The 14,724-nt window shown below is 42.7% G+C and overlaps 1 protein-coding gene and 1 long non-coding RNA gene across 4 annotated transcripts in view; one reads left to right on the top strand and one right to left on the bottom strand.

The window, feature by feature from the left end:
* Window positions 1-1,015: 1,015 nt before the first annotated feature.
* The window catches only part of ncalda (neurocalcin delta a), a 66,220-nt gene continuing 52,511 nt past the window's right edge, over window positions 1,016-14,724 (bottom strand). For all 3 annotated transcript variants that reach the window (XM_080307764.1, XM_026185674.2, XM_026185675.2), the window contains 3 exons: window positions 8,665-8,770; window positions 7,599-7,718; window positions 1,016-3,133 (listed from right to left, as the gene is read on the bottom strand). In XM_080307764.1, coding sequence (XP_080163890.1) covers window positions 7,621-7,718; window positions 8,665-8,770 — 204 coding nt within the window. In that variant the 3' untranslated portion in view covers window positions 1,016-3,133; window positions 7,599-7,620. The remainder of the gene's footprint in view (window positions 3,134-7,598; window positions 7,719-8,664; window positions 8,771-14,724) is intronic.
* On the top strand, window positions 9,915-13,260 carry LOC145431742 (uncharacterized). Its single transcript, XR_013912024.1, has 2 exons — window positions 9,915-10,814; window positions 13,087-13,260. It is a non-coding gene; the product is annotated as an uncharacterized LOC145431742 (long non-coding RNA).

The following is a 14,724-nucleotide window of genomic DNA, read 5'->3' as shown; positions in this document are numbered from 1 at the left end:
GATTTGAAACTGCAGCTATTACGACGTGTCACTTACAGGCTAAAAGGAGCTCACTGGGCTGATTTAGAGTATGCACTTGTAACTTTGCAAAAGTCTTTTCTGTGTTTGTTAACATACAAACCTAAGCCATATTTCAGAGTTTATTAACCCTCCTTAAAGAAACTCTGTAAAGTAGTACCTGCCTTGAGGAGACCTCAGGTCAGCTGGAAGCAACATTATACAACAGGATCAACGAGCTTCTGCCAGTGTGACAGGTTAACTGTGACAGGAAGCTGAACGGAGTAGTTTTCAGTGGATGCTGGAAATGGTACAGACAGTCCTAGAAAGAGCAGTTTGGGTCAAAAATTGTATGTAATTGTAGTCATGCTAGTGATGTGACTGTGTATCAGAATATTGATGATCTCTCACTTCAGTTCAGACTGAAATCTTTAATCGGTGACTCCATTGGCATTTTTAGTCATATCATAAAATACTGGCTACAGGTGTACACCTCAGTGGTTTCTGAGGTTTTTGACTATGCTAGCATGATTAACAGTTGCCTAGTGGTCTTTGCATCACATTGCACAGCAATATTAGCACTTTAGGAATATAACCAGAATTCAACCAGCTAGCAGCCAGTTGAATTGAGTCCCCTCAAGTTGTGCTCATTGACTGATGGCAACATGTTTATGAATTAGACAGTAATTTTTTCCAAACCTCCAACAATGTCTCTGAGAGTGTTTGCAATCAGCCCAAGTCAGGCTTTGCAGAAAGATTGCATCTGGTGATGCCTTGCAATGAAAGGTAGTTGTGAATGTGCAACAATCTCGAGCTCTGAGGTGTAAAGATATCCCAAACATTTTGCTATTAGCTTATTGGGAATCACCTCATTAGTGATTATCTCGAATAATATCTTGTAATGTTATGTTGACTCAACTAAAGATGGTAACAGGCTGCCAGTAACAAAGTGCCTGAGATACAGTTATTTGCAGGTAGGAACACTGGTTTGAGTGGTGAGTCAAGGATGCCACTGAGGTGAAAAAGTAACAACCTAAATACTTTAATCATCTAATTCCACAATATTCCACAATTAAGCAAACACCACATGATTACTTGCACACAATATATTGTAAATTTAATTCTTGCCTTTGAATTTGACCCCAAAAGAAGAAAACAGAATCCTGTGTTCCAAATCTGTAGTCACTAAATACAATATACCATACAAAACCTACAAAATGCAACAATTACAAACATTTTGTTCAACGCTGAACAATTGTACAGTATAAATTTATACAATACTGTTTTTTTTATTTTATTTGGCACTTGACCACAAGATGCTTTCTTTACGTTTTAACAGAAACGATCCACATGACAGCGTTTTTCTTAAAAAAAAAAAATCATAAAAAAATAATAAATGTGACACATTATGACAGTATCATTGCAGTAGTTGTGATTCTGTTTGTTGCTCTGCATCTTTTTTCTCTTTACATAAAAAAAACCAAACAGCAGTTATTATACTGAACATTCAAAGCTTTTTCTAATTGGAACATGTTGCAGTTACTGAAACGGCTCGGCTGGGGCCTGGAGGAGGGCGGGGTTACATTCAGGGGTGGAGAAGTTTGGTTTTTCTCTTTTCAGGTTTTCTTTGAAAGCAGAGTGAAGAATAGAGAGACAAAGGAGAGGAGCACGGATTGAAATTATGATATTTATCCTGCGTGTGAGACTGTGGGGCCGCTGCTCACGGTGTGTCACGTGGCGCCGTGTTGGAGACACGATTGAATGGTGATTTAATGATGGAGCTCTCAGCTCTGATAGCTTAGTGCTTGTTTACAGTTGCCTCACTGATGTTGTGCAGGGAAGTCAACCTAAAGAGCTTCTTCTGTAAACCTACAGACGCGTCAGCTTTGTCGATCCACACTCGGTCAATAACACTGACGACACAGAAGCGAGCACAGGGCTGAATAGCGCTACCGTCTTGTTTGATATCCATAAACACACACTAAGAACACACACATGCGTGTAAGTCACATGCATATGTGCTATGTTAGTCTACCCCCCCGTACCCGACAACTGGTTCAACATGCTGCCTTTAAAAACATCAAAAGTGAAGAAAAAGCGGTTTTGTTCTTCACGCAATTAAAAGAAAAAAAGGTTTGCATGCTCGATATCTCGCCACAGCTTAAATAAACAAAGATTTAAAAAAAAAAATTATTATTAATATTTCACGACGTTTGTTCATTGAGCACTGAGCGCTCTGGACTACATGGGTTTGCTATACAAATGTAGAGATGCACTTTAAAATATCTACACGGTACTCAAATACTTGTTAAGACTACTTTTCTATTTCTGCCTTAAGCTAGCGCGCGGTGACGGCCTCGGCGTTGCCGCTGCGAAACACAGACAACGGAGCAGAGGGACGCTTTCTATCCTTCAGCGAGACCTCACAAAATGAAAACTACTGATCAGGGTGCTTATGCATAGTAGCGTAATATCACATGTTCTTGTTGGCCCAGCACAAAATATGAAACAAAGTCTATCAAGTCTGCAAAAAAAGAAAAAAAATACACAAACACACGTACACACTCTCACAGTAGAAAAGAGGAAAGCGGTACTCGTTCCGAGTGAAGGACAAACTTCACAGGTCTTCTCTGCAGATAAAAATGATCTTGCCTACAGTACTAAACACCATCATCTCTCTCGTGGTCTTGTGCACACTCTGTCTATTATACATGTTAGAGTGATGGAGGCTCTGTGCGGCCCTGGCCGGAGCCTGGGGGGGTTACAGAGAGTCAAGCAAAGACACTGATACAGAGACTCCAGTTTATACTGCGTATGTACAACCTACTGTAAACCTTCTTTAAACTTGGAAATGCCTATAGGAGAACTGAGGAATGCAATTACAATCAGTGGGGTTTAATAACCTGATGGGACATCAGTCTTAGTTGGAGTTCGGAGGGTTTCGGATAAACGGCTTGACAGAGGGGTGTGGGAGGGCTGGGAAATTTGAGAGTGTAGCTCCTGTGGCCATCTCCTGTGTGAAAGTCCTCAGTGCACATTGAAAGGCCTGTCTTCTTCATCCTCATCATCCTGTCAATCTTCATCATCAGACTCTCCACAGTGGAGAGTTGTGGGCATTTAGCACCCCAAAGAAGCACTGTGGAGACACAAATGAAGATCAACAGTCACACACAGGTGCTGACATGTTCAAAATATGGAAGTGTTTTTGATCAACACTTCCGGGCTTCTTCCCACTTCTTCAACCATGTGTTGCAGGCTGGTGTTGTTACAGGTAATATAAAAGCAGTTGAGATGCAATCCCACGTTATCTCATATCTAAATTAAATCTCTAATCTTTTTCCCATTTTTCCCGGTTTGCTGACCGGAAACAAAATCCTACATACTTGAATATGCTATCACATTTTAGAGCAGATTACGCCAGGCTAGGTTGGTAAGATTGCAGTCAATATTCTGTTAACCCTGCGAGGTGTAAGTGATCAGATGTGCTAGCCCTAATCCCACCCTGCAGCTGCGGAGAGCAGCACCAGCCACTGGTGGCAAACAGTGCTTTGCAATATTAAACTAAAATAAATACCTGAAACCCCAAACTCTTTTGAGATTATCTACAATAAAACGCTGAATGTGTTTCAGAACATTTTTGCTTTTGTATGTATTACTTTACATAGTTGAAGCGTATCATTATCACATGAGAAAATGTCTAAAAAGCCCCTGTTACAAACGTGTCCACAGCAGAGACAACATCAGCATGTCTATTATTGTTTGCATGAAACTCCTTATAACTGCGCTGTTACAGTTTGATGTTTGCACTTTCAACACAAGCTGAAACAGAGACTCAGCGAGGCTGCGTCTTGCTGCTAGCTCATCTTAAATTGGTCATGTGACTTGGACGCGCCGTTTGATTCCAGAGGGTTACGTCGACTGAGAGCCTCTCGATCTGTTTATGACAGTGAATTAAAACAGAGCATTTAATTCTGTTTTAATTGAATTAAATATAATTACTACCAGATACATCTGCTAATTCATTTTCAGAACAGGCCGTACTCGCTCACGGTACATTTCGTGCTTCCTCGCGTTAACTTTCTCTCACTGGTCGTTTGTCGGTTCAGTTCTGTTTTGTACTGTGCTGAACTTGGACTGCTATTAACTGGCAACAACACAAGAGGCCAGAAGTTCAAAACAACAACAACAACAACAATAAGTGTGTTCTTCCACACGTGAACTCTTATTATGAAGGAGTAATGTGGGCCCTCACACATGCTTCACAACACGTTTCTAATGTTTTGCTGATAAGGCGAAGTGGAGGAGAGACATTTGATGAGAAAGAACTTAACAGAGGATTCTTCTTAAGGGGCTTGAATTTCGTATTATACTTTTTTCTTGCAAACACACCTACCTATTCTAGCATTTACTTGCAAATTCAAAAGCCTGACTACAAAAATATGGTAAATGGCCTGTATTTATATAGCGCTTTACTAGTCCCTAAGGACCCCAAAGCGCTTTACATATCCAGTCATCCACCCATTCACACACACATTCACACACTGGTGATGGTAAGCTACATTGTAGCCACAGCCACCCTGGGGCGCACTGACAGAGGCGAGGCTGCCGGACACTGGCGCCACCGGGCCCTCTGACCACCACCAGTAGGCAACGGGTGAAGAATATTTGCGTGCTCTGCATTTCTTGGGCGTCTTGTTATCCTTGGTGGCTGTGGGTGCCATAAATAGCTGCAGTCGTGTGCAATAGCTTGTTTTCTTAGTGTGAAGTGTTGTTTTTGCTTCTCGTTTGCAGTTTGAATATTTATCCCAGGTAGAACCCCCCCGTTGCTTTTTCCTTCGGTAGTTAGATTTCCGTTCATGGTTCCAGATTGAGACTAACGTGTTTCCTTCTCTCTGCTTCACGAGAGTCAAATTCCTTTTATCCTTTGATGTTGTTTTAATCATCCATCCATCCATCCATCCATCCATTCATCTTCATCCGCTTTATCCGGGGCCGGGTCGCGGGGGCAGCAGCCTAAGCAAAGAGGCCCAGACCTCCCTCTCCCCAGCCACCTCCTCCAGCTTATCCGGGGGAACACCAAGGCGTTCCCAGGCCAGCCGAGAGATATAATCTCTCCAGCGTGTCCTGGGTCTGCCCCGGGGCCTCCTCCCGGTGGGACATGCCTGGAACACCTCACCCAGGAGGCGCCCAGGGGGCATCCTTATCAGATGCCCGAACCACCTCAGCTGGCTCCTTTCGATGTGGAGCAGCAGCTGCTCTACTCTGAGCCCCTCCCGGATGGCCGAACTTCTCACCCTATCTCCAAGGGAGAGGCCAGCCACCCTTCGGAGGAAGCTCATTTCTGCCGCTTGTATCCGCGATCTCGTTCTTTCGGTCACTACCCACAGCTCGTGGCCATAGGTGAGGGTAGGGACGTAGATCGACCGGTAAATTGAGAGCTTCGCTTTTACACTCAGCTCCCTCTTCACCACGACGGACCGGTGCAGCGTCCGCATTACTGCAGCTGCAGCCCCAATCCGTCTGTCGATCTCCGGCTCCCTTCTCCCATCACTCGCGAACAAGACCCCGAGATACTTGAACTCCTCCACTTGGGGCAGGAACTTGTTTTAATCAGTCTAATTAATTCAGTCTAATAACCTGAGGTGCAAACTGTGATCCAGTGATGAGAATAACGGCATGTCCACATCTATTCACAGCTAAAGATGGGAGGGGAAAAGGAGTCTGCGTATGGGTATCACCACAATCTCACAGGATGTAGACAGGATGCATTGTTTTTTTGCCCTTTGTTGGCACAACCAGTTTCAGTTCTGAGTCCAGAGCTTTGTTTATCAGTCTGCAGGATCTCTTTGGTCAATCCAACGCTCAGCTGGCACAAAAATGCCAGTTGTTTGACATTTATTTGAGCTAATGTATCACATTCATCTGTCAGTCACAGCCACAACTATTAAAATTTAAAGTTTTTTAAAGCAATGGATTTTTAAAATAGCATAGCATTTATATTTGCACACATTAACAGAATTATTTCCGAAAAAACAAAAATGATCACAACCAACATTATTAGTCCCCAGAATAAGTCAATCACTGGAACTCTGCACAGGAATGGACTGTGAGGTTGCAGACCAAGAAAAACTCCACTTCTGCAGAAGAGAACAACTTCAAGCCTGAGTCAAGTATGTTAAGGACAACACGGAAGAAGATTATGCTTACTGGAAACATCCGCTTTGGAAAGATGAGATGAAACTAGAGCTCTTTGGTAACACTCTTTGGGATGCTTCAGTGCATCTGGAACTGGGAATCCTTTCAATGTGGAAGGAATCATGAAGAAAGAAGCCTATGTGAAGATTTTCAGAGAAAACTTCAAGCAGTCACCAGCAAAACCGGCTCTGGGTCATCGCTTTGACATTCAACACAACGACTGATGAAGAACTACCTCCGGAAGACCAATGTGAACATTAATGGCTTTCTTGCACAAAGCCCATACTGAAAATCTGTGGGGTGAACTGAAGACCATGAAATATAGAGGAGCTTGAGAGATTCTCCAAAGAAGAATGTGCTGGGATTGCTCAGGAGACGTGTGTGAGGCTTGCTGGAAACTTCAACAAATGACTGTAGGCTGTGAAACAGCAAAAAGAGTTTTGATATATTTTAATTCATATTATCCAGGTGATTGAGAATAAAGTCTGCAGTGTTTTTTCTGTGCAAAATACATTTGGAAGAATCTTCCAACATCTTAAAGCTTTTAGCATGAAAAATTCTGTCTGGTTATGCTCTACAGCAGCTCTGTGAGAAAGGACGGCTGGGGAAACCTACAGAAATCATCATCAGCTGTCAGCTGCAGGGAAGAGTGCAGAGGTGATGATGACACGACAATGATTCTCACAGTGCTATACACAAACACTGAGAACTGCCAGGCTTCTCTTTCTCCACTGATTTCAACACACCACAACCTCATCTTGTGACACTCTGCTGTCAGATTGCTGTTGTAACTCATCTGTTGACTCACAGATCTCCTCTTCACATTATCTGATTCTTGGCTCTCGAAGTTACAGCTGACACCGGGAAGGTTTGTCTTGTAGTGCCGCAGGTCCTGCTGAAAGCTCAGAACCATCAAGACAGAAAAAAAGAGAGAGGTGCTCACAGAAACATTGTAGCTATCCTACACACGGGGGCTTTAAAAAGAAGAAGCTTCTTCTGAGCATCAGCACCTGCTCCAAAATACCAGGCCACCTCCTACAAAGTCTCTCATGTCAGTCCATGAATTACATGCAGCCACAAAGTCACTGACACTGTGGATGACCCATCCCACATCCTACACTGCGCACGCAGCCTCGGAATAGATTCCCTCCAGCAGACGTCTTCTCTGCCTGCAAGGCAAAACCGCTCGTAGGAGAAGCGCGTTTGTTCCTGAGGTTGAACCTCAGCCCTCCACCGATCCGACCACACAGCAGCACCGTCAGCGCGAACAGCACGACTCTAAACTGAGCACTCTTTGTTGGATCGGTGTTTCTTTTTTACACTCTCAAGTTTAAATTTACATTTAACTTAACTTTAACTTCAAAGACAGAGACAGAAGTGAATTTTACTGCTTAAAGGAGCCTTACAGGTTGTGTCGATGCCTCAGATTTAGAACTGTCCAGCACTGCTGGGGTCACACTGCAACAGGCGCACGATGGAGGGGTCGCTCTTTGCTCCTTTGATGAACTCTTCCAGAGACAGTTTGCCTGAAAAAAATCAGAACAGAAATGATCTTTTTATCATTCATATTTACGTCCACAGCATAAAGCTGAAGAAGAAAGAAGCATATATACCAAAACAGTGTGAGATAAAGTGCAACACACTGGTGAAGAAAATCCTCAAACAGGAAATGTTCCTGCATTTGTCTGGCAAGTGTGACTGTGTTGAGTCCATTAACATTTTAAGTGAGATTATAACAATTTCAGGGTTAATCTCTTATGCTTATTTGGTAGCATCTTTAGTTCAGAGGCTTTACAACATGAACGGTACATCCTAATATGTTCCACTTCTCACCAAAAGGTGGCAGTGTTGAGACAGGTCCTCTCTTCTCTGATCACTAACAGACAGACTACAGCTATCTCCCCACGAGTTGCTCTCCACTTGTGATTCTCATTACAAGAAGTAAAAGACTCTTCCATGCTTTAGTCATTGCGCTCTCTTGCTCTCGCATCATCTTGCTCCCATTTTTCTCCCTTTTCCTCTCCATCACTGCCCCACCCAGCACCATCATCCATCTTTCTCTTCCTCCTGCCTTATTTGTGCCTCTCCTGTGCTGAAGGATCACGACACAGAGCATTACTGATGCATCAGAGAGCTGCACAAGCATCCAAGTCTAACTGTGTGTGAATCTCAAGTGTGACGTATGTGAACGGTGCTGGCAGAGCAGAGCTTCTTTATCTCGTATTAAAGAAGACTTTGGTGACAGCTAATCAGGTGGTAGTTGGATGGAATCACTCAAACAACAAACTTTTCATCCAGAGTGATAAACATCCTAAAGCAATTATCAGTGAGAGAGATCAAAGATCAATACACAGGGAATAATAGTCTTTGTGCACTTTATAAACTAGGCTGTGTGAAGTGTGGATAATTTCATGCTTTTATGCTGAAAGTTAAAACTACTGGAAGTAAATGCTACATCAGAGTACTTCTTACCGTCTCTGTTGGTGTCCATCTGCCTGAAGATCTTCTCTGTCCTCTTCTCAGGTGTCGACTCATCCTCAGGCATCTTCATCACGGACGACACCATCTTATATATCGCCTACAGAGAGACACACACAGTAAGGTCAGATGAGCCGGGTACTAATTTATGCCTTCAGCTGTAGAATCTCACACACATTTGAAAATGATTGCAGCTGACAGGCGTGATTCTGGCCGGCATTTTTCTATTGGTTGACACGACTTTTCATTGTCGCAGCAGATCTGCTGAAACCTCTTGTCTGCTTCTGCCTGCGTGTATCTTGCGTTATGTGATTGGAGATGTTTAGTGTCTTTTTAAAAACATTTACTGAATGCTTTATTGCTTATTTTCACTGCTGATTAAACAATGAACAGCTGAGTGTGAGGTCTGTTTTGCAGGCTGTAGATAATGTATGGCAAAAGGAGGGATTCCTGACGCAGTCTATGTGCTGAAGATTTTGACCTGTTCAGTTTTGTAAGAGATCGTCTATTCTATTTTTGTAACTAGGAGACTTTCTGGGTCATTATAAAAACTCTACTACAAAACTACAGTTTGAATAGCTCACTCCCTGCTTTTTTAAAGGTTACCACATTTGCAACTACATAATCTTACTTTTGGACACCACTAGAGTAGCTTTGCATAATTCGCAGTTCATAATAATGCTTATTTAAACTAAACATTGTGATTGGCTGTCCCTCGCACATATACCCCCTGGTTTGTCCATCCATTCGTCCTTTCACTTAACTACTTATCCAGAGAGTCCCCTGTGATATTTGCTTTATTGATATTAGGGACATTTATGGTGACAAACACGCCGGTTATTGAGCATATTTCCACAGTATGTCCACCTGTTCAGAAGTGATTCCAATATGCCAGCTTGTTGCACTGCGTCGCCGCGCTGTGACTGCGTATTTGTGCTTTAGGTAGCGAGGCTTGGAGACCAACACACAGTCTATTTATCAGTGTTGTGTCTCCTTTGCTTTCTGTTGCATTGCAGGCTGTTTGGCAGTAAACAGTGAAATCACAGCCCACTCTGTCTCTAATAAGGAGGCGGTTTTGAGGGGAATGGGAGCTGACATGTGAACAGATGAGGGATGATTGTGATTACAGTGCAGCCAGAGCTTTATATAGGTGCTGGTTATGCTGCCTATTACCAAAGCGGCAGGGCAGCTCGGGAGTTCAGGGACAAGAAGCAGCCAGAGTGACTTCACTTTGGAGATGGGTCTGTTATTAATTGGCATCCTTCGAGGTGCTGTGAGTAAAGTGAGCTGGTGTTGCATGTTAGGGATTTAGCTGCTCATCTAATCCAGCGAAGCAACACGCTGTACAATAAGCTCACATTTCTAAATCCCCAAATTACAAGCAGCCAGTAAGAAGTGAAGCGACGTGTGAAGCTAAGGACGCTGAGCCCAAGAGAGTCGGAGGATTTTTCTTCAGAACTTTCTAAAAGGATGATTCTGTGAATACGATACTTGGAAATTCCACCTTTTGGTTTTTCCAGTAAACTATTGTTTGCTTCAGCTTCATCAGGGAACAAACTATACTGGTCTGTGCACTCAATTTGGTTGCCCCAACAACCTTTGTAATAATTGGATTCGTTTGGTGTGTTTCATGTTTTGAACAGGCTCTATATAAGAAGCCAACACCAGAGGACAATCTTCTACTTCTTATTTTAAAGGTTTAATCACTGCTAACCAACTAACCTCGGCCCTTCCTGTCTCACTTACGACTTCACTGAAGATGACATCATTCAACAGCCGAGGCATCTTTTTCTTTGGAGCTCTGTTGCAAGTAGGAGGAAAATACCGCAGAACAAGGACTACCAACGAGAGCTTTAGCTTCACTGGGCCTTGGATTTCAGCAGTTATAAATTCATTTTTTTTCCCGGCTGAGAACCATGGCCTCGACTAATAGTCGAATATAGAAAAAACCAGAAGGGGCGTGTTTGGAGGTGTTGTCTCCTGAAATTCAGATAATTTATCTCCAATTACAATGAAATTACCACAGAAATGAGAGATTGTTCATTATTCTTAAGCTTCCTTTTAAATGTGCTCATATGTTATTTCATTAGACTGACATTTCAAATTAGGAAGTGTGTCATCAGTGACAGTTGTTCATTGGAAAAGTGAGTATTTTTTCCTACATAGTCACACTTTTTGTTACTGCAAATTTTCTAGAAATACTGTGATAAATTTAGAGGCTATATCGCTACCTGTCATGTTACTGAATAACACCGGCTTTACCCGAGTTAGCCTCCTAAACCAAAAGTAAAGCCAGTTCCTCAGCCTTTGTCTTTCTTCCCCTGCATCCAAAGACAACAATCTTTGTCTTAATAAGTCAGGTCTTTCTGTGGTCTTTCTCTTCACATATGACACCCTGCCAAATGCTGTATCCTCCCTACAGTAATTGCCTGTCTCCATATCAACTCTCACTTCCCACTCTTACTTTGGATTCTTGTTATATCTCCTGGACTTAGCCTGGGCATTTTTTTCTCCTCCGCCAGTAAATATCTTATAATTTATCTGTAGCACCTGTGTAGGTTTCTTTTTTTTTAAATTGTAGAGTCAAGCTTCAGCCATCTAAGTAGTACCCATTGTGCAGCCTGAATGTCACAGGGAGAGAGAAGGCTCTTTCATGTGCCTTGAGCAAGCACACAATAATGTCTCCAGTGAAGCCAGAAACAAAGGCACAGGTGTGTGAGGGCAAATACAGAGAAAAAGACCTAGCCACTTGTAAGAGTGAAGGAGAAGAAAAGCAGGATTGCATAGGGCTCTTGGTTTTTACCTTCCCTCCGTATAATACAGGAAATGATGTGAAAAAGGCACCATTGACAGAGGAAGAAATGCAAAGAGTGAGGGAGGGCTTCAGCTTGGTCAGACTTATTTGTGGAGCCGGCTGAGCACCGTTTGAGTTGGTCAGCAGTAGCTACACAAACACAACACAGAGTCTCTCGTATCACCCTCACACCATAGCTGAATATGTTTCCCACGGCGACTTTATCCGCCCGAGCAGCCGTCTATTCATCTACTCTGCTATTCTGTTCAGTCCCTAAATTACTAGTATGAATGCTCTCTGCCATCTTCTTTTTTGCCAGTGGAGACAATGGACGTCCCTCTGTGCTCGTCTGCTCTGCTGAAGGCACCTGGTTTCAGATGAAAGGTAGACAGAGGGTAGATATCAACTATTGATGAGACAGAGTTCAGATTTTGTCATTATCTGAAAAGGATGATCCGGGCTGGCGGTGATCCATCCAATTCAATTACTCTCACAGCAAAGATAATTATGATCATCACCAGCATTTACACACTCTCTGCAGGAGAGAGCATTAGCTAGCTGGGAAAAGCTGGAGCTCCCAGGCACAATGGCGAACGGAGGCGAGAGTGCATGGGAAATATGAAGACCACAGTGGGGGAACAGACAGGGTCCTTAGAGTGAAGCACTGGCAAGTGATATTAAGATAAGATATTCTCACATGAATATAGAGGAGAATATGAATGATCACAAAAGAAGACAGAAGAGCTCGTGTGATTATTGTACTTGAGTGAACAAGGCTCTGTTTGGATGACGTTCAGCATGTTTAACATACGTCCAGCTAGTTTTGACCATTACTACGCCACCATTTGTACATGTGAGGTTGAAGACACTGTCTTATCTTTAGAGGTATTTGGTAAAGCACATTTAAAACGTGATAATGGTGCTAGATTCAGCCATTGGACCAACAAGGTGATTGCAATTCATTCTGAGCTAGACAATAATGTATATAATAAACCAAGCAATACATGGGAGCTGGTGCTGGTGGTGCTACTTGGAAATATCAGGGAACCAGAAAGGTCTACAGGCACTTGGATGCAGGGCTACTACTGTTAATCGTTCACCATTATCACCAGGACACAGATACACAGGAGAAAATGAATGCATTTACCTTTATGAGTCACCTGTCGGATCTGCCGTCTGATTCTACTGGAAGCAGCGTGTGACTGTGATCACACTAATCTGAAGGCTTTAGTCAGATTCAAGGATTCTTTTTTAACTTTAGCAATTCCTTTTAAAGGTCTGTCTGAAACCTTTTCTCTAAAATAACGTTTTCAAAATCAGAGGCAGAGCCTGGAGCTTCCAGACCCCTCTTCTGTGGAACCAGCTCCCAGTCTACCTTTAAGCTTAGGCTTAAAACTTTCCTCTTTGATGAAAGTTATAGTTAAGGCTTAAGGTTTCCCTGAATCCTCCCATAGTTAAGATGAAATAGGCCTAGCCTGCTGGGGGCTTACGCTTATGCCGAGTGTTTCTTTGTCCCTCACCTCACCTATGTGTTCATACATGTAATTTTCAGCAGTTATTAAACTCTGGCTTACTCTCTTATGATTTGCCTTTTATCTAATATCTCTCCTCTTTTTCCTCAGCTGGTCACGGGCCATGGCTGCCCCTCCCTGAGCCTGACTGAGGTTTCTTCCTGTTAAATGGGAGTTCTTCCTTCCCACTCTCACCAAGTGCTTGTTCACTGTCTTATTGTTGGGGGTTTGTTCTAATAATGTGCAGTTTTATCTTACAATATAAAACACTTTTGGGCGACTGTTGTTATGAATTGGCGTGATTTAAATAAAGCTGAATTAAACTGAATTAAAGCAAGCCTTTTCTCTGCAGAGGCAAGGGGCCCTAAACCAGACCACAAGCCAAAGACGAAAATAGATGAACATAGCGTGCGCGTCTGCACGTGACACTAAAAAGTTAAGATGGCACAGAGTTCTTCATAATCATGCACTTCTTAAAGCGTTACCATTTGCAACATACTTGCACTCACACGTGCTCCTTCAAAATTCATTCATATTCACATCAGCTGAATAGACGCGAGCATCTGAGTCACTGCTTTCTGTTCTTTTGTCCTTGTGAACAGTGACACCTTTTACTGGAAAATGGGCAGAGGGTTTATGGCGTCAGTGTGTAGAAAGAAGTGCCAGTGTGAAGTCTGACTAATAGTGGTCTTAAAGTAATGGGACTAATTTAGCCTTGAATCAATGATAGGTGAAGCAACACAGCCTGGCTAGCTCAGGTTTAAGGCATTGTCATGTAAACGGTGGTTCAGATTGTGCTGAGAGAAAGTAAAGCCACCATGCATTGGTGAAAAGAAAATCAATTATATTCACAGCACTTATTATTATAGATGCCAGAATGAACATTTTTAGGGCAACAAAGAGTTAATCCACAGCACGCTGGATGGGATGACTCATAGAGACCACCCCAAACACAAATATCATCAAGCTGCCTTGTGCCGTAAACTATTCAGACCATGTTAGCACGTATCAGTTTTTATTTCATTACAATTATCCACCAATATATCACTGCTTAATTCCTTTTAGTCACCTCCTCCTCAGCCATATAGAGCCATAGTAACACACACAGATGTATAGTCACAAATGCGCACACACTGCATTCCTTTTGGGTTAATCTGTAAAAAATAATTGCTTCTTCTCATTGCTTCCCGTTCTTCCTCCATCCCGCCTTCCCCTCATTATCAGGATACACAACATAAATGGCCTGTTTTGAAAATGGCTCACACACTGAAGATCTGATGAGAGTAATTTGAGTGAAACTGCAGTGGGAGAGACTGGCCGGCATGTAATTGTGAAGGAAGTCAAATATAAACTGTGTTTGTGCGTGTGTACATGAAATAGTCTGTTTACACGAAAGGCTTTTGCAGGAAATGCCACCCACGCTCGGCTTTTATCCTGCTTTTCTGTCTTAAAGGTGAGCTGTACCTGGCTACACGGATCAGAAAGCAGCTGTTGAATTTTTCACAGAAAAACAAAATGTGGCTTATTTCAAAATGATCAGAGTTTGTATTGCATTTCATCTGTTTCTTTTATTTCCTTTTCTTTCTTGGACGTTTGAAAGTCTGCATAGTGTGCTGCGCTTTTTAGTCTGCCTTCATTATCTTAATAAATAACAACAGGTGAGCAAGCAGTGTGATTTAATACAGACGTGCCTCCTCATCTGCCCAGCGCTGTAGCTTATTCTGGTGAAACATGCACTCAAACATGACA

Source organism: Astatotilapia calliptera, chromosome 11 (genome assembly GCF_964374335.1).
Source record: "Astatotilapia calliptera chromosome 11, fAstCal68.1, whole genome shotgun sequence".
Classification (NCBI taxonomy): domain Eukaryota; kingdom Metazoa; phylum Chordata; class Actinopteri; order Cichliformes; family Cichlidae; genus Astatotilapia; species Astatotilapia calliptera.
The sequence above is the reverse complement of the archived record's forward strand: the minus strand, read 5'-3'. Positions and strand labels throughout refer to the sequence as shown.